The 26,237-nt window shown below is 44.5% G+C and overlaps 1 protein-coding gene and 1 long non-coding RNA gene across 2 annotated transcripts; one reads left to right on the top strand and one right to left on the bottom strand.

Moving 5' to 3' along the window:
• Positions 1 to 456: 456 nt before the first annotated feature.
• LOC124006286 lies at positions 457 to 14,743 on the bottom strand. The gene is made up of 3 exons (XR_006833753.1): positions 14,581 to 14,743; positions 7,962 to 8,096; positions 457 to 628 (listed from the first exon to the last, which is right to left on the bottom strand). It is a non-coding gene; the product is annotated as an uncharacterized LOC124006286 (long non-coding RNA).
• LOC124006285 (complement C1r subcomponent-like) lies at positions 14,652 to 25,629 on the top strand. Its single transcript, XM_046316206.1, has 13 exons — positions 14,652 to 14,906; positions 15,373 to 15,586; positions 15,703 to 15,886; positions 16,905 to 17,045; positions 17,130 to 17,335; positions 19,654 to 19,801; positions 20,048 to 20,166; positions 23,053 to 23,131; positions 23,276 to 23,410; positions 23,757 to 23,831; positions 23,929 to 24,134; positions 24,561 to 24,778; positions 25,152 to 25,629. Exons 1-13 carry the CDS (start codon positions 14,881 to 14,883, stop codon positions 25,531 to 25,533), a joined length of 2,133 nt encoding a protein of 710 aa, XP_046172162.1. The 5' UTR covers positions 14,652 to 14,880; the 3' UTR covers positions 25,534 to 25,629.
• The last annotated feature ends 608 nt before the right edge of the window (positions 25,630 to 26,237 follow it).

Raw genomic sequence — 26,237 nt, 5'->3', positions numbered from 1 at the left:
AGAAACAGTCAGACAAACAGAAATAACAAGCGTGAGATGCATGAGAATATCAAATCAAATGTATTTATATAGCCCTTCTTACATCAGCTGATATACGTCAGCTATATCAAAGTGCTGTAGAGAAACCCAGCCTAAAACACAAAACAGCAAGCAATGCAGTTGTAGAAGCACGGTGGCTAGGAAAAACTCTCTAGGAAGGCCAGAACCTAGGAAGAAACCTAGAGAGGAACCAGGCTATGAGGGGTGGCCAGTCCTCTTCTGGCTGTGCCGGGTGGAGATTATAACAGAACATGGCCAAGATGTTCAAACGTTCATAGATGACCAGCAGGGTCAAATAATAATAATAATCACAGTGGTTGTAGAGGGTGCAACAGGTCAGCATCTCAGGAGTAAATGTCAGTTGGCTTTTCATAGCAGAGCATTCAGAGTTAGAGACAGCAGGTGCGGTGGAGTGAGAGAGTCGAAAACAGCAGGTCCGGGACAAGGTAGCATATCCAGTAAACAGGTCAGAGTTCCATAGCCACAGGCAGAACAGTTGAAACTGGAGCAGCACAACCAGGTGGACTGAGGATAGCAAGGAGTCATCAAGCCAGGTAGTCCTGAGGCATGGTCCTAGGGCTCAGGTCCTCTGGGAGGGGAGGAGAGGGAGAGAGAGAGAGAATTAGAAAGAGCATACTTAAAATTCATACAGGACACCAGATAAGACAGGAGAAGTACTCCAGATATAGCAGACTGACCCTATCCCCCCGACACATAAACTATTGCAGCATAAATACTTGAGGCTGAGGCAAGAAGGGTGGGGAGACACTGTGGCCCCGTCTGACTATACCACTGGACAGGGCCAAACAGGCAGGATATAACCCCCACCCACTTTGCAAAAGCACGGCCCCCATACCACTAGAGGGATATCTTCAACCACCAAATAACTACTCTGAGACAAGGCTGAGTATAGCCCACGAAGATCTCCCAAAGATCACGTCAGTGACTCAACCCACTCAAGTGACGCACAGAAAGGAGGCCTGCGTCTTGTGACCATAGCATACGTGTAGGCACTAACTGAAGTTTATTTAGTGCTTTATCCGGGTACCCGGAAAGTAGAGCATTTGCAATAGTCTAATCTAGAAGTCACAAAAGCATGGATTAACTTTTCTGCATCGTTTTCGGACAGAAAGTTTCAGATTTTTGCAACGTTACGAATATTAAAAAAGCTGTCCTTGAAATAGTCTTGATATGTTCGTCAAAAGAGAGATCACGATCTTGAGTAATGCAAAGGTCCTTCACAGTTTGACTTGAGACAAATGTACAACCATCAAGATTAATTGTCAGATCCAACAGAAGATCTCTCTCAACACAGTAGAAGCCTCATTCAAATTTCTATAGACGGTTGTGGAAGCCCTAGGAAGTGAATCTTCATTCATATCCCAATGGGATTTCAATAGGGAATGGGTTGAAAATATACCAACCTCAGATTTCTCACTTCCTGGTTGGATTTCTTCTCAGGTTTTTGCCTGCCATATGAGTTCTGTTATACTCACAGACATCATTCAAACAGTTTTAGATACTTCAGAGTGTTTTCTATCCAATACTACTAATGCTATGCATATATTAGCAACTGAGACTGAGAAGCAGGCTGTTTACTCTGGGCACCTTTCATCCAAGCTACTCAATAGTGCCCCTGCAGCCATAAGAAGTTATTAATGCAAGTGTAGCGAAATGCTTGTGCTTCTAGTTACGGCAATGTAGTAATATCTAACAAGTAATCTAACAAATTCACAACAACTACCTTATATACACAAATGTAAAGGATTGAATGGGAATATGTACATATAAATATATGGATGAGCGATGGCCGTGCGGCATAGGCAGGATGCAGTAGATGGTATAGAATACAGTATATATATCCGAGACTAGTTTTTTTGTATTGTATTTTTATTTAACCTTTATTTAACCAGGTAGGCCAGTTGAGAAAAAGTTATCATTTACAACTGCGACCTGACCAAGATAAAGCAAAGCAGTGTGACAAAAACAACAACACAGAGTTACACATGGGATAAACAAACGTACAGTCAATAACACAATAAAAAAAATCTGTGTACAGTGTGTACAAAAGAAATAAGGAGGTAAGGCAATAAATAGGCCATAGTAGCGAAGTAATTACAATTGAGCAATTAACACTGGAGTGATTGATGTGTAGATGATGATGTGCAAGTAGAAATACTGGTGTGCAAAAGAGCAGAGAAACAAAAACACATAGGGGATGAGGTAGGTACTGGTTGGATGGGCTATTTACAGATGGGCTGTGTACAGCTACAGTGATCGGTAAGCTGCTCTGACAGCTGATGCTTAAAGTTAATGAGGGAGATGTAAGTCTCCAACTTCAGTGATTTTTGCAATTCGTTCCAGTCATTGGCAGAAGAGAACTGGAAAGAAAGGCGGCCAAAGAGGTGTTTGCTTTGGGGAAGACCAGTGAAATTTACCTGTTGGAGAGCGTGCTACGGGTGGGTGTTGCTATGGTGACCAGTGAGCTGAGATAAGGCGGAGCTTTACCTAGCAAAAACGTATAGATGACCTGGAGCCTGTGGGTTTGGCGACAAATATAATTTGTAAATGCCATAATGTAGGATATGTAAACATTATTAAAGTGCCGTCATTTAAAGTGACTAGTGATACCTTTATTAAGTCAATTTATTAAAGTGCCCAGAGATTTGAGACTGTATGTTTGCAGCAGCCTTTCTATGTTAGTGGTGGCTGTTTAACAGTCTGATGGCCTTGAGATAGAAGCTGTTTTTCAGCCTCCCGGTCCCAGCTTTGATGTACCTGTACTGACCCCGCCTTCTGGATGATAGCGGGGTGAACATGCAGTAGTTCAGGTGGTTGAAAGCGGTGGTTCGCGCTTTCAGTTTTGTGCAAATGCTGCCATCAATCCAAGGTTTCTGGTTAGGAAAGGTTTTAATAGTCACAGTGGGTACGACATCTCTAATGAACTTGCTCACCGAGTCAGTGTATACATCAATATTATTGTCTGAAGCTGTCCGGAACATATCCCAGTCCACCTGACCAATCTTGATGCGTGGAATCCGATTGGTCAGACCAGCATTGGATAGACCTGAGCATGGGCGTTTCCTGTTTCTGACTATAGGCTGGGAGCAACGAAATGTAGTCATGGTCAGATTTGCCAGGCAGGGCAGGAGAGAGCTTTGTATGCGTAGTAATGATCCAGAATGCAACCAGCTCGTGTCACGCATTCGATATACTGATGGAATTTAGGAAGTCTTGTTCTCAGGTTAGCTTTGTTAAAATCCCCAGCTACAATAAATGCAGCCTCAGGATGTCGTTAATCATAAGGCATACTTTTTTTAACCAGAGAGATGTTTGTTTCTGTCGGCGCGATGCATGAAGAAACCGGGTGGCTGTACCGACTCTGACAACATATCCCGAGTCAGCCATGTTTCAGTGAAACAAAGAATGGTATAATCTCTGATGTCTCTCCAGAAAGCAACTCGTGCCCTAATTTCATCCACCTTGATATCTAGAGATTGGACATTGGCGAGTAATATGCTTGGAAGCGGTGGATGGTGTGCTCGCCTTCTGAGTCTGACCAGTAGGCCGCTCCGTCTGCCTCTCCTTCAGCGACAGCGTTGTTTTGGGTCGGCCTCTAGGATAAGATCCCATGTCCAGGGTGGAGGTCTGAACAAAGGATCCGCTTCGGGAAAGACGTATTCCTGGTCGTAATGTTGGTAAGTTGACATCGCTTTTATATCCAATAGTTCTTCCCGGCTGTATGTAATAACACTTGAGATTTTCTGGCCTAACAATGTAAGAGATAATACATAAAAAAACAAACAACTGCATAGTTTCCTAGGACTCGAAGCAAGACGACCATCTCTGTCCAAGGTTCAAACACACCAAGACAGTCGTGAAGAGGGCATAACAAAGCCTCTTCCCCCTCAGGAGACTGAAAAGATTTGGCATGGGTCCTCAGATCCTCAGAAAGTTCTACAGCTGCACCATCGAGAGACATCCTGACTGGTTGCATCACCGCCTGGTATGGCAACTGCTCGGGCTCCAACCACAAGGCACTATAGAGGGTACATCACTGGGGCCAAGCTTCCTGCCATCCAGGACCTCTATACCAGGAGGTGTCAGAAGAAGGCCCTAAAAATGGTCAAAAACTCCAGCCACCGACTGCCACAAAACCGAGCTGAAGTGGTAAAATCGAGAGAGAGAGAGAGAGGGAGAGAGAGAGAGGGAGAGAGAGGGCTACAGTCATATAGCCTCCGTGTGGGGCAATAGTTAGGAAATATCTAATCAATGGAAAATGGAATTAAAATGACAGAATTCAAAGTTAAACGAGAAGGATAGGCTACAACGACCAAGAGTAAACAGGCAGGCTGCTACTTAATATTCTGAAAGGAGTAGTTGTTGTTTGCCCTGCAGCCTCAATTAGCCTAGCTAGCTAACGTTAGCTCGCTTAACTAGCTTCTCCCGGGTTGATGCAGTCAAGACAGGTACTACGTAATCATATTTGATGATAAATATCCTAGCTATGGCAGCAGTTAGTCTACTATTGAGCGAGTCAGCTAGGTTGGTTGCTGTCTCTAGTCTCTCACTCCCTGCTCACAGTGTCACTCGTTCACAGTACAGCCCCTCCCCCGCCTGCTATAGTGGCACCTCTCTCTCTCCTCTTGCACTTTATCAGCTCCGGTTAATAAAGTACATTAAAAAATAATCGGACCCGGTCTGGATCAGACCAAGTCTATACAAAAAGGGTCTAGTTGTCCTTAGGTCCGTTCGGAACGGGTCTTTGTATTTAAAACATTTATTTATGCATATCGGGTCTGGGTGGGAAAGCCCCGGGTTCATTTCAGAACAGGTACAGCTTTTTGGACTTGTGAAGACCTCTAATATCAAGCACAAACCCAGATGAGCAGCTAAGTCAGAAAGATGACCCATGCTGCTATTTTTATTAACACAATCCCCTCACCTTATCTTCATCCCTGGTATTTCCATTCAGCACATGTGCTGCAGTCATGATCCAGTGGTCCCCGATAACTATCCCTCCTCCTCTACCATTTACTATCAGCAACACCTGCCAGGGAAGCATCCAGCTGGTGCTGGCTTTCCCCCAACAATCCTTACAATCCCTGGGTGGTTCACTGTAAGAAGTCCACACACTAGGGACAAAGAGGGAAACAAGAGGCTCACATAGACAGCTACACTCACAATAACTGCTAACCATGTGTATGTGACCAATAACATTTGATTTGATTTGACAGTGACAGATGACTAAGGAACACTCACATCCATTCATTCATATTGTAAAACACATGCACATTCACACTTAGAAACACAAATTGTCTTCTTGCTGTATCTCATTTCAAAATGTTCTCCTTTCGCTTTAAGGAGGGTGCATATTTATTATGAGATACCTGGGATACATTGGAGAATCATATAGTTGTTCTGATCATCGCTCCACTTTGTGACCAATGAGCATGTGAAACAAGCTATTTTTTATTGTACCTTTATTTTCATAGGCAAGTCAGTTAAGAACAAATTCTTATTGTCAATGACAGCCTAGGAACAGTGGGTTAACTGCCTTGTTCAGGGGCAGACGACAGATTTGTACCTTGTCAGCTCGGGGATTCGATCTTGCAACCTTTGGGTTACCAGTCCAACGCTCAAACCACTAGGCTCCGCTGTACATTGAAAGAGTGTCATTAGAATGTTGTAATTGCTGTGAAATATATTTTCAATTGTAAAAAAATTAACAGCTGTTTGAAGCTGGTGGGCCAAAACCAAACGTAAAAGGCTCAAGAGTGATTCTCCGCCAGGGAGGTACAATGATTACCTACAGTATTCAGTGCTTGTTTTCTCATTTCAACTGAAATTGAGCAAAGTGTAGACTTTTAGCAATCAAAGGAGATGAATGTGGATGACAGGAAAAGGAGGACCGAGCACGCTCCTATTCTCATCGACGGGGCTGTAGTGGAGCAAGTTGAGAGGTTGCACATTTTATTGGTCACATACACATGGGCCGGCCTCTAGGATAAAACAGATGTTAATGCGAGTGTAGCGAAATGCTTGTGCTTCTAGTTACGACAATGCAGTAATATCTAACAAGTAATCTAACAAATTCACAACAACTAAGAGTGATTCTCCGCCAGGGAGGTACAATGATTCTCTACAGTATTCAGCTTGTTTTTTCATTTTAAATTGAAATTGAGCGAAGTGTAGACTTTCAGCAAACAGGGAATTACAGCGTGATTTCCAATAAATAACAAAGCCACAAAGTCAGAACAACTTTCTCATTTTGATGACAGATGCCACTCCGGTGGGAGAAATCAATAGGCGGATATCACAGCCAATAACAACTCTGGTGGGTAAGTAATAATGTAAAACACGATCATTCCACTATTACTGCACATATATTATGGACATTTTCTAAAAGTACAATGCAAAAATGATTCAATAAATCCTATGTCTAGCACCTATACGTTTCTTTACATTGATATCTTTAAAAAAATAAGGAAACTATTTACATTCACTTTTTTACTATGTAACGCTAATGCTTAAAATAACCATAAAACATCTTCTCATGGACTAAAGGTCAGATTCACTCCAAATTTGATCTTTGCACTCATCACAATAGTCCCTAACAACTTTGAGAAAATAACAGTGATACATTCAAAGATGGCCACACTATACCAGTAGATGCATATTAGCACATTCGCTAAAATATGCTAAAAAATACTTTAAAATCATGAATGATAGGATCAAATGACACTAAATTTGGAATGTATGCCCATGGTATATACCTTAAGTTAGCTAAGGGATAGTCAAAAGTTATTGACTAATTATTGAGTTATTAACACACATTTTACATGTCCATTTAAACCACTGTAAAACCCAATCCAGAGAGGCCTATCAACTTGAAACTTGTCAATGCTATCATGGACATCCCTACACTCTTAGAAAAAGGCATTCCAAAATGGTTCTTCGGCTGTCCCCAAAGGATAACCCTTTTTGGTTCCAGGTATAATCCTTTTTGGTTCCAGGTATAATCCTTTTTTTGGTTCCAGGTAGGACTCTTTTGTGTTCCATGAGGAACCCTCTGTGGAAAGGGTTTTACCTGGAACCAAAAATGATTCTTCAAAAGGGTTCTCCTATGGGGACAGATGAAGAGCACTTTTAGGTTCTAGATAACACCTTTTTTTCCTGAGAGTGTAAGATGAACCACACTGAATTTGGTATTGATTTCTCAAAAAACAAATAAACTATTAGGGAAAGGGAGATACCTAGTCAGTTGTTCAACTGAATGCATTCAACTGTCTTCGCATTTAACAACTCATTCTTTGCATATGTAACGTTAATGCTAAAATGCTGCATTCATCTTCTTCTCATGAACAATACATCAGATTAGCTCCAGATTTTCAATTTAGACTCATTACATCAATCTTTAATGATTTTGTGAAAAAATTGTTGCTGCATACAAATATGGCGCAGTGTACCTATAGATCTACGTTAGAATATATGCTAATGCTAAAAATACTCTACAAATCCTTTTCTCATGAACCATAAATCAGATTGACTCAAGATATGGTAATAAGACTCATTGAATTAGCCTCTAATCATTTGAGAAAGATAACCAACTTACTTACGTCATTCTCAACTGGCCTACCTGGATAAATAAAGGTGAAAAAAAACAACAAAAAAACCTTGTGGTATTGAGAGATAAATATGGTATCGCTTTTACTGATTGCACATAAAGGAAGATAGTTCCTATATGATTGGGTGCTTGCTTTGTTATCCAACTGATCTTGTGTCCTTTCTATCATCCCGTGAACCCCGTTCATTGCTGCTTGCAGCTATATTTAATATTGAAATGTAATAAAAAGATGGGACTCAGAGGGTTCATTATGGACTTCACATTGTGAAAAATATATGATCGTAAAAAGTCTCACCATTAACTCTTTTAGAGAGAGTGTAGTACAGCTCATTGCAGTGGTACTAAATGACTGAGAGATGCTGGTTCTGAGAGCTAGATATGAACGTCACCCCTCCATTCAGCAACGGTTCGGGTTCCCCACAGTCAATTACTGCAGAGGAGAGAGAAAGAAACATCATCACCATCATCATCATCATCATCTTTACCCTAGAGAGGGATGGTGTGGTATCTTGAAATATGGAGCTGTATGAGCAAGTTATAAAGTAGTAGTCATTATCATCTTTGCAGTTGTTATCACAATTGTTGTCATTAACATGAGCATGCTCCTCATCATCAGAAGCAACAGCAGATTCCACATTATTATTATTATACAATAACACAGTCAAAGCACTTGCGCAAAACATTAAAACACATCTATAATAGTTATATTTTAGAACGTTTTAGAATCTTCCTCCTCTATGGTATTTTTGATCCAGTCTACGTAGTTAGCCACACGCGTGTAGACCCCATATTTTTTCAAGGCTGTCCACAGTCAATCCCCCAACTGACGATCCCTGCTAGATATTCGTAGTTTACTGTTTTAGTTGACTTATGCTTACCCAATCTGACCTATCAGGTATTTAGCGTCCTTTGCTGGCAGACACAGTGGCATGATATGAGCGTGATTGGATGTTTTAGATGGATCAGGGCGATGTCATGGTCATAGTTTACATTGTTGTATTCAGGGTGAATATGGAGAGAGGTGGCCTCAAGGGGTGGAGACTGGATGAGGTTTCCCACATTGTTGTCTCCAACACCTTTGTACAGGGAAAATGAGTCACACTTACGATATACACTTAATCAGCAGTGACGACAGTCCATTTTTCCATTGTATCGTATCACCCCTGCCCAGTCATTGAAAGCGATAGATTAGGGCCTAATGAATTTATTTCAATTGACTGATTTCCTTCATTTTCTTTTATTTAATGTTAAGGGACCGTATTCTGTAGGTGAGAATGAAATACAATTCCATTATGTCTTATCTGTGTGCTGAAGGCACCTGAAGAGTTAAAGGTGCAATATGCAGGAATTGCTCTGTCATTTCCTGGTTGCAAAAATTCTAGTAGTTCGCCTAATCTCAGTTTATGTGACAAAACAAGCACTGTACCATCTAAACCGATGTGAAATATCTTTTCAATAACCAAAAATACACACTTTTACACTCATCATATGCTCCTGCTACTCCATTCTTTATTTGACTCTATCCTGATGCCCAGTCACTTTACCCTGCCTTCATGTACATATCGACCTCAAATACCTTGTACCCCTTGCACATTGATCTGGTACTAGAACTCCCTGTATATAGCTCCGTTCTTGTGTATTTTATTCCTCGTGCTACTATTTTTCTTTTTACTATAATTTTTTTAAACTGCATCGTTGGGAAGGGATCATAAGCAAGCATTTCACTGTAAAGTTTACACCAGTTGTATTCAGAGCATGTGACAAATAACATCTGATTTGATTTTAGTTTTTGGTTCCAGTCTCTTCTACAGTGATTTGCTGTGGGGAACCTGAACCATCGCTAAACCGTTGCTGAATGGAGGGGTGACGTTCATATCTGCCTCTCAGAACCAGTACCTCTGTCATTCAACACCACTGCAATGAGCTGTAATACATTCTTCCTGAAGGGGCTAACCATGAGACTTTCATTGAAGGAAAGTCAGGAAGTGTGCAGGAAAGTCCTGAATTCTCAAATCAAATCAAATCAAATCACACAAAAAATTGTCACATACACATGGTTAGCAGATGTTAATGCGAGTGTAGCGAAATGCTTGTGCTTCTAGTTCCGACAATGCAGTGATAACCATCAAGTAATCTAACTAACAATTCCAAAACTACTGTCTTATACACAGTGTAAGGGGATAAGGAATATGTACATAAGGATATATGAATGAGTGATGGTACAGAGCAGCATACAGTAGATGGTATCGAGTACAGTATATACATATGAGATGAGTGTGAAGACAAAGTAAACAAAGTGGCATAGTTAAAGTGGCTAGTGATTCAAGACTAGTCATTCAACTGAGACTACTCTTCTCTGTATCACGGAGGCGCTCTGCACCGCTAAAGCTAACTCTCTCTCCTCTGCTCTCATCCTTCTAGACCTATCGGCTGCCTTCGATACTGTGAACCATCAGATCCTCCTCTCCACCCTCTCCGAGTTGGGCATCTCCGGCGCGGCCCACGCTTGGATTGCGTCCTACCTGACAGGTCGCTCCTACCAGGTGGCGTGGCGAGAATCTGTCTCCTCACCACGCGCTCTCACCACTGGTGTCCCCCAGGGCTCTGTTCTAGGCCCTCTCCTATTCTCGCTATACACCAAGTCACTTGGCTCTGTCATAACCTCACATGGTCTCTCCTATCATTGCTATGCAGACGACACACAATTAATCTTCTCCTTTCCCCCTTCTGATGACCAGGTGGCGAATCGCATCTCTGCATGTCTGGCAGACATATCAGTGTGGATGACGGATCACCACCTCAAGCTGAACTTCGGCAAGACAGAGCTGCTCTTCCTCCCGGGGAAGGACTGTCCGTTCCATGATCTCGCCATCACGGTTGACAACTCCATTGTGTCCTCCTCCCAGAGCGCTAAGAACCTTGGCGTGATCCTGGACAACACCCTGTCGTTCTCAACTAACATCAAGGCGGTGGCCCGTTCCTGTAGGTTCATGCTCTACAACATCCGCAGAGTATGACCCTGCCTCACACAGGAAGCGGCGCAGGTCCTAATCCAGGCACTTGTCATCTCCCGTCTGGATTACTGCAACTCGCTGTTGGCTGGGCTCCCTGCCTGTGCCATTAAACCCCTACAACTCATCCAGAACGCCGCAGCCCGTCTAGTGTTCAACCTTCCCAAGTTCTCTCACGTCACCCCGCTCCTCCGCTCTCTCCACTGGCTTCCAGTTGAAGCTCGCATCCGCTACAAGACCATGGTGCTTCCCATTGGAGCTGTGAGGGGAACGGCACCTCAGTACCTCCAGGCTCTGATCAGGCCCTACACCCAAATAAGGGCACAGCGTTCATCCACCTCTGGCCTGCTCGCCTCCCTACCACTGAGGAAGTACAGTTCCCGCTCAGCCCAGTCAAAACTGTTCGCTGCTCTGGCTCCCCAATGGTGGAACAAACTCCCTCACGACGCCAGGACAGCGGAGTCAATCACCACCTTCCGGAGACACCTGAAACCCCACCTCTTTAAGGAATACCTAGGATAGGATAAAGTAATCCTTCTCACCCCCCCCCCCCCCTTAAAATATTTAGATGCACTATTGTAAAGTGGCTGTTCCACTGGATGTCATAAGGTGAATGCACCAATTTGTAAGTCGCTCTGGATAAGAGCATCTGCTAAATGACTTAAATGTAAATGTAAATACATGTATTACATAAGGATGCAGTCGATGATGTAGAGTACAGTATATACATATGCATATGAGATGAATAATGTAGGGTAAGTAACATTATATAAGGTAGCATAGTTTAAAGTGGCTAGTGATATATTTACATCATTTCCCATCAATTCCCATTATTAAAATGGCTGGAGTTGGGTCAGTGTCAATGACAGTGTGTTGGCAGCAGCCACTCAGTGTTAGTGGTGGCTGTTTAATAGTCTGATGGCCTTGAGATAGAAGCTGTTTTTCAGTCTCTCGGTCCCAGCTTTGATGCACCTGTACTGACCTCGCCTTCTGGATGATAGCGGGGTGAACAGGCAGTGGTTCGGTGGTTGATGTCCTTGATGATCTTTATGGCCTTCCTGTAACAACGGGTGGTGTAGGTGTCCTGGAGGGCAGGTAGTTTGCCCCGGTGATGCGTTGTGCAGTCCTCACTACCCTCTGGAGAGCCTTACGGTTGAGGGCGGAGCAGTTGCCGTACCAGGCGGTGATACAGCCCGCCAGGATGCTCTCGATTGTGCATCTGTAGAAGTTTGTGAGTGCTTTTGGTGACAAGCTGAATTTCTTCAGCCTCCTGAGGTTGAATAGGCGCTGCTGCGCCTTCTTCACGACGCTGTCAGTGTGAGTGGACCAATTCAGTTTGTCTGTGATGTGTATGCCGAGGAACTTAAAACTAGCTACCCTCTCCACTACTGTTCCATCGATGTGGATAGGGGGTGTTCCCTCTGCTGTTTCCTGAAGTCCACAATCATCTCCTTAGTTTTGTTGACGTTGAGTGTGAGGTTATTTTCCTGACACCACACTCCGAGGGCCCTCACCTCCTCCCTGTAGGCCGTCTCGTCGTTGTTGGTAATCAAGCCTACCACTGTTGTGTCGTCCGCAAACTTGATGATTGAGTTGGAGGCGTGCGTGGCCACGCAGTCGTGGGTGAACAGGGAGTACAGGAGAGGGCTCAGAACGCACCCTTGTGGGGCCCCCGTGTTGAGGATCAGCGGGGAGGAGATGTTGTTGCCTACCCTCACCACCTGGGGGCGGCCCGTCAGGAAGTCCAGTACCCAGTTGCACAGGGCGGGGTCGAGGCCCAGGGTCTCGAGCTTGATGACGAGCTTGGAGGGTAATTTGGTGTTGAATGCCGAGCTGTAGTCGATGAACAGCATTCTCACATAGGTATTCCTTTTGTCCAGGTGGGTTAGGGCAGTGTGCAGTGTGGTTGAGATTGCATCGTCTGTGGACCTATTTGGGCGGTAAGCAAATTGGACTGGGTCTAGGGTGTCAGGTAGGGTGGAGGTGATATGGTCCTTGACTAGTCTCTCAAAGCACTTCATGATGACGGAAGTGAGTGCTACGGGGCGGTAGTCGTTTAGCTCAGTTACCTTAGCTTTCTTGGGAACAGGAACAATGGTGGCCCTTTTGAAGCATGTGGGAACAGCAGACTGGTATAGGGATTGATTGAATATGTCCGTAAACACACCGGCCAGCTGGTCTGCGCATGCTCTGAGGGCGCGGCTGGGGATGCCGTCTGGGCTTGCAGCCTTGCGAGGGTTAACACGTTTAAATGTCTTACTCACCTCGGCTGCAGTGAAGGAGAGACCGCATGTTTTCGTTGCAGGCCGTGTCAGGGGCACTGTATTGTCCTCAAAGCGGGCAAAAAAGTTATTTAGTCTGCCTGGGAGCAAGACATCCTGGTCCGTGACTGGGCTGGATTTCTTCCTGTAGTCCGTGATTGACTGTAGACCCTGCCACATGCCTCTTGTGTCTGAGCCATTGAATTGAGATTCCACTTTGTCTCTGTAATGACGCTTAGCTTGTTTAATAGCCTTGCGGAGGGAATAGCTGAATTCTAAGCAAACTCCTGCTACTGTCTTGTAAACTACCAATACTGTCTGTAAAAATGTTAATAGGAGTGTTGTTCCACCAATTGGGTGCCATTTTGAGTGCTTAACTTTAAGAAAAATATTGAAGAAAAAAAAACAACTTTGAACATTCTGTCATAATCCTTAAGAGTCATTTGACACACTCCATCAAAATCTGTCTGTTTAAACTAGAGATATCAGTTTATTTGTATGGGCTGCGTCTCCATCCATTACATCCGCCCAGGACGAATGTCCTTCCACATCTGAGCTGGAAAGTGTCAGGGCTACAGTGCTGTTTGTCAGAACAATAGACATCTCAAAAATCGGTTTTCTCACGAAAACTTCCCTCCCTTCCTCTTTATCTCTAGGGTTTGGTGTAGGAGTCATGAAAATCTCCAATAAGCTCCGATATGTCCAGCTTCCTGTGGTGGATCAGGAAACGTGCAGAGCTGCTGTTGCCCTGAACGATAGCGGACACAACTGGGGACTTGTTCTGTGCCGGGTACCTGAGGGTGTCAAGTCTAAATGTACAGTGGACAACGGAGGGGTGTACGTCCTGAAGGAGGCTGAACATTTTGGGTCAGCAGGGATCATTAGCTGGGCAAAAGAATGTGTATGACCTGGCCAATATGGGGTAAATACCCATGTGGCAAACTACATCTGCTTGATCAAGAAGACCATGAAGGAGAAACTAGACCAATATAAGTTGTAGTGGCAATCAATGACATCTGTTTTCTCAGCATCTCACTTTTTTTGTGTCCATTAAACATGGAACCTCTATTTATTTTACACACTTCCAAATGAATCTCACAATATATGACTAATATTGCATTTACACACTGTAGTCTTAGAAAAGAATAGCTGGACGCATTTCCGAGGCTCCGATGGAACAAATGCACTAAATACCAACGTTTCCACAGCTAAGCTGCTTTCATCAGGGTCTCATCTATCTAACATACTGTAGGCTGTCACATCCCATAACTACACATGACCAGGGATGTAGTTTGAAAAAGGTAGATCATCTGAATGCTATAGTGGATAGTGTTGTGTACAGTGTGTTCTTAGCAGCATTACAGTACGTCCCTGCATCATGTGACCTGAACTGACATACCCAGACCAGCATGGAGTTTGTCCCTATGTGTAAACAAAACAAACTATTCAAACAGAATTTACAGGAAGAGCACTGAACACACTTTCCTCCCACTCTCTCTCTCTCCTCCCTCCCCTTTTCTGCCCCTTCCTCCCACTCTACCCCCTTTCCCCCGCACCCCATCCCCCCCTCCAACCTCTGGTAGATATGCATTCTGTCTTTTATAGGTTTCAATTTCGACATTAACGTAAAAAAAGGTTTTACCTTTAAGAACTGGTCAATTGTAGTCTTTTAACTCCACCACCACCAATACTCTGTCTCTCGGGCCCGTTCACTCTCTCTCTCCCTCTCTCTCGTCCCCCCCTTCACATTCGTCTAGTTCAGCCAAGTCAAACAGAGCAGGTTTTAACATGACTTTTAGACTCGTAGTCTAGCATAATACCTCACCATAGGTCTCTATTGGGACACACAGACTGCAGGGAATTCAAGTCTAATACATGTGAGCAATAGCCACACAGCAGTAAAACAATAACAACAGAAACATTTGTAGCCAGGACCTTCAACATGGACTGGACCCATCCGTTCATCTGGTGAGTTTGTTTGGTTACACTGTACTTGAACCCATTGGCTATAGCTAAGTGAACGTAAACAACGACTGCTTAAGTGAGTGTGTAAAGTCAGTTGTCATAATCAGACCAGCTGCCGTGAAGGTGTATGCCGTTTATTCCATTACTAGTACATTGTGTCATGTGACTAGCACGTGTGAGAAAGTGTTCAAATGAAGTATAACCTGTTTGTTTACATTACGCAGCACACCAGTGGTTTTAACCTTTATTGAGCCTTCATCTTGAAGGATGATAAGAACATATGATTCCTACAGCATCATTGGGTTATGTTTTCTTCTGCTTCCTGGTCACAGATCAGAAAATAGCTCTCTATCTGATCAGTCATCATACAGACATGTTTCAAGGGGCTGTATTTACCTCGTTGTGACACACAACAACTCCTCCTATACCTCCCATCTCAGCCCTCTCTCCCTGTGTTGGTCTGCTCCAGGCTGCTGTGTGTGTCTCTGTGTGAGTGTTGGCGGTTGGCCCGGTCCCTGCCAGCCCTACATGGGGTGGTCCAGTCCCCCCAGTTCCCCCAGCCGTACCCTGCTGCCCTGTCACAACAGTGGGACCTCAGTGTACCTGAGGGCTACCAGCTCCAGCTCAGCTTCACTCACCTGGACATCGAGCCGTCAGCCGACTGCTACTACGACTCCCTCACGGTCAGTGGACTTCAAAAGAACACTTCGATACCTTATTATAAAAACGTAGGATGTATTCAATGTTTCTTACCGATATTGGAATATGTCCAAGAACCTTCTTCACTCTGTCATTCCAGGTTTTATATGACAAGAAGGTCCTTGCAAAGTTCTGTGGTCAGGAGAATTCTGCTGATGGACATCACCCAGGCAACCAGCCACTCTTGTCTCCAGGCAACAGGCTCACCCTGGTCCTTCAGACAGACGACACGAACCCTGAGCCACACCAGCACCTCGGCTTCTCTGCCCATTATCAGGCCAAAGGTAGCAACCCCACTAGAGGATCAGATGCCCTGCTTACAACATTAATACATAATCCAAGACAACTGTACAACACTGTTAAACCACAAACCTCAGGAAAGTCTCAGGGAAGGTGACATCACGGTGTGATGCTAAGCTACACCCTCCACCTATCTCCTTCTCTTCACCATCTCTCTCTCCATCCCTCCACCTCTCTTCTCCATCCCTCTCTCCTTCCCTCCACCTCTCTTCTCCATCTCTCCACCTCTCTTCTCCATCCCTCTCTCCTTCCCTCCACCTCTCTTCACCATCTCTCTCTCCATCCCTCCACCTCTCTTCTCCATCCCTCTCTCCTTCCCTCCACCTCTCTTCTCCATCCCTCCACCTCTCTTCTCCATCCCTCTCTCCTTCCCTCCACCTCTCTTCTCCATCTCTCTCTCCATCCCTCCACCTCTCTCTCCATCCCTCCACCTCTCTTCTCCATCCCTCCACCTCTCTTCTCCATCCCTCTCTCCTTCCCTCCACCTCTCTTCTCCATCCATCTCTACTTCCCTCCACCTCTCTTCTCCATCTCTCTCTCCATCCCTCCACCTCTCTCTCCATCCCTCCACCTCTCTTCTCCATCCCTCCACCTCTCTTCTCCATCCCTCTCTCCTTCCCTCCACCTCTCTTCTCCATCCCTCTCTCCTTCCCTCCACCTCTCTCTCCATCCCTCCACCTCTCTTCTCCATCCATTTCTCCTTCCCTCCACCTCTCTTCTCCATCTCTCTCTCCTCCCCTCCACCTCTCTTCTCCATCTCTCCTTCCCTCCACCTCTCTTCTCCATCTCTCTCTCCTTCCCTCCACCTCTCTTCTCCATCTCTCTCTCCATCCCTCCACCTCTCTTCTCCATCCCTTCACCTCTCTTCTCCATCCCTCTCTCCTTCCCTCCACCTCTCTTCTCCATCTCTCTCTCTATCCCTCCATCTCTCTCTCCATCCCTCCACCTCTCTTCTCCATCTCTCTCTCCTTCCCTCCATCCCTCTCTCCATCCCTCTCCCAGACATAGATGAGTGTTCAGCTCCAGACCCTGAGGATGGTTCTGGTCCACTCTGCTCCCAGATCTGCCACAACACCCTGGGCTCTTACATGTGCTCCTGTCGCCATGGCTACGAGCTCCGCCCTGACCAGCGCACCTGTGTCTGTGAGTACATCTACTCTCTATCTGTGTGCGTGTGTGTGTGTATTGTAGTCCTACACATATTGTGGACATCTCTCTCTCCCCCAGTGTCCTGTGGTGGGGGTATATTTGATGAACCAGAGGGGACTCTGTCCAGCCCAGGCTACCCTGACCCATCACCCCACGGCCTGGCCTGTCAGTATGTCATCTCTGTGGAGCCTGGGTTCATCGTCACCCTCAACTTCACTGACAGCTTCCACATAGAGCACATAGGCACCCAGAATGGACCCAGCTGCCTCTACCACTGGCTACAGGTAATACTGTACAATGCCCTGACCACTGGTTACAGGTAACACTATACAATGCCCTGACCACTTGTTACAGGTAACACTGTACAATGCCCTGACCACTGGTTACAGGTAACACTATACAATGCCCTGACCACTGGTTACAGGTAACACTATACAATGCCCTGACCACTGGTTACAGGTAACACTATACACTGCCCTGACCACTGGTTACAGGTAACACTATACACTGCCCTGACCACTGGTTACAGGTAACACTGTACAATGCCCTGACCACTGGTTACAGGTAACACTATACAATGCCCTGACCACTGGTTACAGGTAACACTATACACTGCCCTGACCACTGGTTACAGGTAACACTATACACTGCCCTGACCACTGGTTACAGGTAACACTATACACTGCCCTGACCACTGGTTACAGGTAACACTATACACTGCCCTGACCACTGGTTACAGGTAACACTGTACAATGCCCTGACCACTGGTTACAGGTAACACTATACAATGCCCTGACCACTGGTTACAGGTAACACTATACACTGCCCTGACCACTGGTTACAGGTAACACTGTACAATGCCCTGACCACTGGTTACAGGTAACACTATACAATGCCCTGACCACTTGTTACAGGTAACACTGTACAATGCCCTGACCACTGGTTATAGGTAACACTATACAATGCCCTGACCACTGGTTACAGGTAACACTATACAATGCCCTGACCACTGGTTACAGGTAACACTATACACTGCCCTGACCACTGGTTACAGGTAACACTATACAATGCCCTGACCACTGGTTACAGGTAACACTATACAATGCCCTGACCACTGGTTACAGGTAACACTATACAATGCCCTGACCACTGGTTACAGGTAACACTATACAATGCCCTGACCACTGGTTACAGGTAACACTATACAATGCCCTGACCACTGGTTACAGGTAACACTATACACTGCCCTGACCACTGGTTACAGGTAACACTATACAATGCCCTGACCACTGGTTACAGGTAACACTATACACTGCCCTGACCACTGGTTACAGGTAACACTATACAATGCCCTGACCACTGGTTACAGGTAACACTATACAATGCCCTGACCACTGGTTACAGGTAACACTATACAATGCCCTGACCACTGGTTACAGGTAACACTATACAATGCCCTGACCACTGGTTACAGGTAACACTATACAATGCCCTGACCACTGGTTACAGGTAACACTATACAATGCCCTGACCACTGGTTACAGGTAACACTATACACTGCCCTGACCACTGGTTACAGGTAACACTATACACTGCCCTGACCACTGGTTACAGGTAACACTATACAATGCCCTGACCACTGGTTACAGGTAATACTATACACTGCCCTGACCACTGGTTACAGGTTACACTATACAATGCCCTGACCACTGGTTACAGGTAACACTGTACAATGCCCTGACCACTGGTTACAGGTAACACTATACAATGCCCTGACCACTGGTTACAGGTAACACTATACACTGCCCTGACCACTGGTTACAGGTAACACTATACACTGCCCTGACCACTGGTTACAGGTAACACTATACACTGCCCTGACCACTGGTTACAGGTAACACTATACAATGCCCTGACCACTGGTTACAGGTAACACTGTACAATGCCCTGACCACTGGTTACAGGCAACAGTGTACACTGCCCTGACCACTGGTTACAGGTAACACTATACAATGCCCTGACCACTGGTTACAGGTAACAGTGTACACTGCCCTGACCACTGGTTACAGTAACACTATACAATGCCCTGACCACTGGTTACAGGTAACACTGTACAATGCCCTAACCACTGGCTACAGGTCACACTGTACAATGCCCTGACCACTGGTTACAGGTAACACTGTACAATGCCCTGACCACTGGTTACAGGTAACACTATACAATGCCCTGACCACTGGTTACAGGCAACAGTGTACAATGCCCTGACCACTGGTTACAGGTAACACTGTACAATGCCCTAACCACTGGCTACAGGTCACACTGTACAGTGCCCTGACCACTGGTTACAGGTAACACTGTACAATGCCCTGACCACTGGTTACAGGTAACACTATACAATGCCCTGACCACTTGTCACATGTTTTTAATGTCCTCAGCACTGCATAGAGTGCATTAATGTTAAATATTGAGTATTGCATGTGTACATTAATTAAGTATTGCATGTGTGTGTTTGTTCATGTGTGTGTTCATGCATGTGTGTGTGTTCAGGACAGCATGCTTTGTGTTTGTTTACAGTGTTTGATCTCTCCTCTGCCTCGCCCAGGTGTCCATCCCCGACAAGGATCCCCAGAAGCTGTGTGGAGGGAAGAGTCCTGGACTAATGCCCACTAACTCTTACACTGTCCAGCTAGACTACCACACTGACTGGGCTGGTCTGAGCCAGGGCTGGAGCCTGCACTACACTACTCAGAGTGAGAGAGGGAGGAGGAAATGCATAGAGAGGGAGAACAGAGGTAGAGGGAAATTATGAAAGAGGAGAGGGAGAAAGACAGAGCAAGGGAGAGAGTATGAAGGAAGAGCAGATGCAAACTGGTGAAGGGCAAAACAGGTGAGAAGGTAAAACCTCCTGGAAGTAAAGAAGAGAATGCAGGTCAAAGTTGAAGCCTAACTAAAAAGGCCCTGGTCTGAAATCCTGATATGTGTGTTGTTGTCCATAGGGGTGCAGTGTGCTTCACCCAGTTCTATCACCAATGGAAGAGTCACTCCAAACTTTCCGCAGTACTATTACAGAGACTACATCCAAGTCCGCTGTGACCCTGGATACAAACTAATGATGGTGAGATTAAACAATCCTTTTTACCCTGCCTCTTATCATTCTCTTACCTCATACTTCCTTCTCTCTCTTTCTCTTGTTTTACTCAGTCTTTCATTTTCTACAAGGGCTATTTTCCTGGAAATATCCCCTGTGAAGTATCGTCTCTCTCTCTCTCTCTCTCTCTCTCTCTCTCTCTCTCTCTCTCTCTCTCTCTCTCTCTCTCTCTCTCTCTCTCTCTCTCTCTCTCTCTCTCTCTCTCTCTCTCTCTCTCTCTCTCTCTCTCTCTCTCTCTCTCTCTCTCTCTCCCTCTCTCCAATTCAAGTCAATTCAAGGGCTTTATTGGCATGGGAAACATGTGTTAACATTGCCAAAGCAAGTGAGGTAGATAATATATAAAGTGAAATAAACAATAAAAATGAACAGTAAACATCACACATACAGAAGTTTCAAAACAATAAAGACATTACAAATGTCATATTATATATATATATATATATATATATATATATATACAGTGTTTTAACAATGTACAAATGGTAAAGGACACAAGATAAAATAAATAAGCATAGATATGGGTTGTATTTACAATGGTGCATGTTCTTCACTGGTTACCCTTTTCTCGTGGCAACAGGTCACAAATCTTGTTGCTTTGATGGCACACTGTGGAATTTCACCCAGTAGATATGGGAGTTTTTCAAAATTGGATTTGTTTTCGAATTCTTTGTGGATCTGTGTAATCTGAGGGAAATATGTCTCTCTAATATGGTCATACATTGGGCAGGAGGTTAGGAAGTGCAGCTCAGTTTCCACCTCATTTTGTGGGCAGTGAGCACATAGCCTGTCTTCTCTTGAGAGCCATGTCTGCCTACGGCGGCCTTTCTCAATAGCAAGGCTATGCTCGCTGAGTCTGTACATAGTCAAAGCTTTCCTTAATTTTGGGTCAGTCACAGTGGTCAGGTATTCTGCCGCTGTGTACTCTCTGTGTAGGGCCAAATAGCATTCTAGTTTGCTCTGTTTTTTTGTTAATTCTTTCCAATGTGTCAAGTAATTATCTTTTTGTTTTCTCATGATTTGGTTGGGTCTAATTGTGCTGCTGTCCTGGGACTCTGTAGGGTGTGTTTGTGAACAGAGCCCCAGGACCAGCTTGCTTAGGGGACTCTTCTCCAGGTTCATTTCTCTGTAGGTGATGGCTTTGTTGTGGAAGGTTTGGGAATCGCTTCCTTTTAGGTGGTTATAGAATTTAACAGCTCTTTTCTGGATTTTGATATTTAGTGGGTATCGGCCTAATTCTGCTCTGCATGCATTATTTGGTGTTCTACGTTGTACACGGAGGATATTTTTGCAGAATTCTGCGTGCAGAGTCTCAATTTGGTGTTTGTCCCATTTTGTGAAGTCTTGGTTGGTGAGCGGACCCCAGACCTCACAACCATAAAGGGCAATGGGCTCTATGACTGATTCAAGTATTTTTAGCCAGATCCTAATTGGTATGTTGAAATTTATGTTCCTTTTGATGGCATAGAATGCACTTCTTGCCTTGTCTCTCAGATTGTTCACAGCTTTGTGGAAGTTACCTGTGGCGCTGATGTTTAGGCCAAGGTATGTATAGTTTTTTGTGTGCTCTAGGGCAACAGTGTCTAGATGGAATTTGTATTTGTGGTCCTGGTGATTGGACCTTTTTTGGAACACCATTATTTTGGTCTTACTGAGATTTACTGTCAGGGCCCAGGTCTGACAGAATCTGTGCATAAGATCTAGGTGCTGCTGTAGGCCCTCATTGGTTGGTGACAGAAGTACCAGATCATCAGCAAACAGCAGACATTTGACTTCGGATTCTAGTAGGGTGAGGCCGGGTGCTGCAGACTTTTCTAGTGCCCGCGCCAGTTCGTTCATATATATGTTGAAGAGGGTGGGGCTTAAGCTGCATCCCTGTCTAACCCCACGACCCTGTGTGAAGTTTTTTTGCCAATTTTAACCGCACACTTGTTTGTGCACATGGATTTTATGATGTCGTATATTTTACCCCCAACACCACTTTCCATCAGTTTGTATAGCAGACCCTCATGCCAAATTGAGTCGAAGGCTTTTTTTAAATCAACAAAGCATGAGAAGACTTTGCCTTTGTTTTGGTTTGTTTGGTTGTCAATTAGGGTGTGCAGGGTGAATACATGGTCTGTTGCACGGTAATTTGGTAGAAAGCCAATTTGACATTTGCTCAGTACATTGTTTTCATTGAGGAAGTGTACGAGTCTGCTGTTAATGATAATGCAGAGGATTTTCCCAAGGTTACTGTTGACGCATATTCCACGGTAGTTATTGGGGTCAAATTTGTCTCCATTTTTGTGGATTGGGTCGATCAGTCCTTGGTTCCAAATATTGGTGAAGATGCCAGAGCTAAGGATGATGTTAAAGAGTTTTAGTATAGCCAATTGGAATTTGTTGTCTGTATATTTGATCATTTCATTAAGGATACCATCAACACCACAGGCGTTTTTGGGTTGGAGGGTTTTTATTTTGTCCTGTAACTAATTCAATGTAATTGGAGAATCCAGTGGGTTCTGGTAGTCTTTAATAGTTGATTCTAAGATCTGTACTTGATCATGTATATGTTTTTGCTCTTTATTCTTTGTTATAGAGCCAAAAAGATTGGAGAAGTGGTTTACCCATACATCTCCATTTTGGATAGATAATTCTTAGTGTTTTTGGTTGTTTAGTGTTTTCCAATTTTCCCAGAAGTGGTTAGTCTATGGATTCTTCAATTACAATTCAATCTCTCTCTCTCTCTCTCTCTCTCTCTCTCTCTCTCTCTCTCTCTCTCTCTCTCTCTCTCTCTCTCTCTCTCTCTCTCTCTCTCTCTCTCTCTCTCTCTCTCTCTCTCTCTCTCTCTCTCTCTCTCTCTCTCTCTCTCAGGATGGCAGAGAGATCAAAAGCTATGCCTCCATGTGTCAAAAGAATGGACAGTGGCACCTCTCCCTCCCTGAGTGCCACAGTGAGTTACAACCATAGAAATGGATTCTATTTATATGATCACAACCTAATACATTCCCATAAGTCAAGTTCCATATTAAACACAGATGTATTTTGGTTTCTCTGTCTCTCTGTCTCTCTCTTTCTCTCCCTTTCTCCTGTGCAGTAATTGACTGTGGGGAACCTGAAGAATTGTTGAATGGAGGCGTAAGGTTCATATCTGGCTCTCAGAACCAGCACCTCTCCGTCATTCAGTACCACTGCAATGAACCATTCTACTCACTCCTTGGAGGAGCAACTGGTGAGATGTTTTAACTATCCTTCATCAGTCCCACACATTTGCTCACTAAACAATAATGTGTTTTATATCATTTGTGTCTGTCTGTCTGTGTGTGTGTCTGTGTGTGTCTGTCTGTCTGTCTGTCTGTCTGTCTGTCTGTCTGTCTGTCTGTCTGTCTGTCTGTCTGTCTGTCTGTCTGTCTGTCTGTCTGTCTGTCTGTCTGTCTGTCTGTCTGTCTGTCTGTCTGTCTGTCTGTCTGTCTGTCTGTCTGTCTGTCTGTCTGTCTGTCTGTCTGTCTGTCTGTCTGTCTGTCTGTCTGTCTGTCTGTCTGTCTGTCTGTCTGTCTGTCTGTCTGTCTGTCCTTCAGTGAGCTACACTTGTGCAGCAGATAGAACATGGAGAGACAACCTTGACACCCCTGTCATTCCCTCATGTATCCCAGGTAACTCCTTATGTATCATTTTCTTTACCATATCCATCAAATACCATCCTGTATCTATTTGTGTGACCCTCGACACTACTTTACCCCCCACCCCCAGTCTGTGGTCAGCCCACAATGTCCATCTCAGGCTTTCAGAGGATCATGGGGGGAGACATAGCCCCAGACAAAACCATCCCCTGGCAGGTGCTGCTCAGTGTAGACGGAGGCAGAGGAGGGGCCATGGTGATCGGGGACCGCTGGATCATGACTGCAGCTCATAACCTGGTGCATCAGGGCAAACTTGTGCTAAAGGAGAAAGTTCGGGTAGGTAGATTGTCACACACCCATCAATCAATTCATTGAACACTGTAGAACAAAAGTATTTCCTGCTTATGTTTTTAAAGGTATAGTCCACTTAAATATCTGGAGTAACAACAGGCAAAGAGAAGTCTTCAGTACTTTGGTAAAGCTACCACAAGCTAATGTCCAAATTACGTGTGTAGAAGTCCTTCAGTACTTTGGTAAAGCTACCACAAGCTAATGTTCAAATTACGTGTGTAGAAGTCCTTCAGTACTTTGGTAAAGCTACCACAAGCTAATGTTCAAATTACGTGTGTAGAAGTCCTTCAGTACTTTGGTAAAGCTACCACAAGCTAATGTTCAAATTATGTGTGTAGAAGTCCTTTAGTGATGTCAGATTTGAAGAAGTTGAAGATCTATACTGAAGTTGAATTATGTTTTTTTTTCAAGGTTTTTGTGGGAGACAATGATGCAGAAAAACTAGCAAAGCTCACCCCTCTTGGAGTCGCCTCCCTCCACCCCCACCCTGAATACAAAAACACAGAGGGTGCAAACTACAATCATGACATCGCCCTGATAAAACTCCAACAACCACTCACATTCCACGCTGCCATCATGCCATTGTGTCTGCCACCAGAGAAAGCTACTTACAACATTGGCCAGATGGGGTGAGAGCCAGACTTGTCCTGTTCTTTATTAAAAATGAGAAAGCTGAACATCAATATTAACGTTTATATTATTAAAGACATCAATAAGAACACAAAGAGGAAGGGATCGATAGAAGGGATCGATAGACCCACATTTCATAATGTGTTCATTCTTATCATGGAAGTAGTCAATGCGCCAAGAGTGCAACCTACAAATTTCATGACTTCTTTTTCACATCCTTAAATTCAATTGTAAAATCTAAAGTATCCTAACTGCACAACTAGTCCTTAGCAGTCCTCAGTTCATCAATGTTCTTTGGTAAGCTAACGAATGTAAGGCAATAGTTTTCTGAGTAACTCCTTGACCTCTTTCCTGACCTCTATCCCTTATCAGTATGGTGTCAGGCTTTGGCATGAAAGAAGAGGAAATCATTGCCAACGATCTCAGGTACATACGCCTACCAGTAGTGAAAGAGGATGAGTGCCAAGACTCTGTCAACAGAGCAAAAGCAGCAACGCCAACAGAGACAATCCCTGTTCTGACAGACAACATGTTCTGTGCCGGAGTACCTGAGGGGGGCAAGGACTCCTGTACGGGGGACAGTGGAGGGGCGTACGTCTTGAAGGATAGTATTACTAAACGGTTTTGGGCTGCAGGTATTGTCAGTTGGGGTGTGGGTTGTGGGCAGACTGGTAGATATGGAGTCTACACCCGTGTGGCTAAATACCTTAGCTGGATCAACAAAACCATGGAGGACAATAAGTCAAATATATAGGCAAAGACAACGAGGGAAAAAGAACAGAAATACAAAAGTATTTTCAATTCAAGTCATGATTTATGAATCCAAATAAAGCCCAAACGTTTAATCTCTGCTTTTCTCATGTGCATTTGTGTGAGTGTGTGTGTGTGCGTGCGTGCTTGTATGTGTGTGAGATGAAAGGTAGAACGAAAGAAAAAGAGCTTCGACTTGGGTTGACTATTTTGTGCTTATGTACCAGAGTATGTGAGTGAAGCAGAGCTGGAGCAGAGCGTGCCCAATTTGACTGAGGCATGGAGCGAGATTCCCAAAAGCTGAAGCGTTGGTAGCACTCACTTCACCAGCTCAGGGCATGTCCGGCCCAGCATGCATTTGTAGTCTACTTGTGTGCTGCTATCTATAGCCCCTTGCTTCAGCTATTGTCTAAATATTTTCATAAAGATACTGATAAAACACACGTGCTAAATCAGGGTGACTAACAAAGATGTAGACCAAAAGCAAGAGAGGGAGTGTGGTGATGTAATAATCACATCAAAGAAGAGAGGGAGTGTGGAGATGTAATGATCACAACAAAGAAGAGAGGGAGTGTGGAGATGTAATAATCACAACAAAGAAGAGAGGGAGTGTGGTGATGTAATGATCACAACAAAGAAGAGAGGGAGTGTGGAGATGTAATGACCACAACAAAGAAGAGAGGGAGTGTGGTGATGTAATGATCACAA

Source organism: Oncorhynchus gorbuscha, linkage group LG19 (genome assembly GCF_021184085.1).
Source record: "Oncorhynchus gorbuscha isolate QuinsamMale2020 ecotype Even-year linkage group LG19, OgorEven_v1.0, whole genome shotgun sequence".
NCBI lineage: Eukaryota > Metazoa > Chordata > Actinopteri > Salmoniformes > Salmonidae > Oncorhynchus > Oncorhynchus gorbuscha.
The sequence above is the reverse complement of the archived record's forward strand: the minus strand, read 5'-3'. Positions and strand labels throughout refer to the sequence as shown.

Excerpts from the sequence above, each read along its gene's own strand:
- LOC124006285 (XM_046316206.1), top strand. The coding sequence starts at position 14,881 with ATGGACTGGACCCATCCGTTCATCTG. Across the intron at positions 17,336-19,653 it reads GCCTCTACCACTGGCTACAG|GTGTCCATCCCCGACAAGGA; the intron begins GTAATACTGTAC and ends TGCCTCGCCCAG. Across the intron at positions 20,167-23,052 it reads CTGGATACAAACTAATGATG|GATGGCAGAGAGATCAAAAG; the intron begins GTGAGATTAAAC and ends TCTCTCTCTCAG.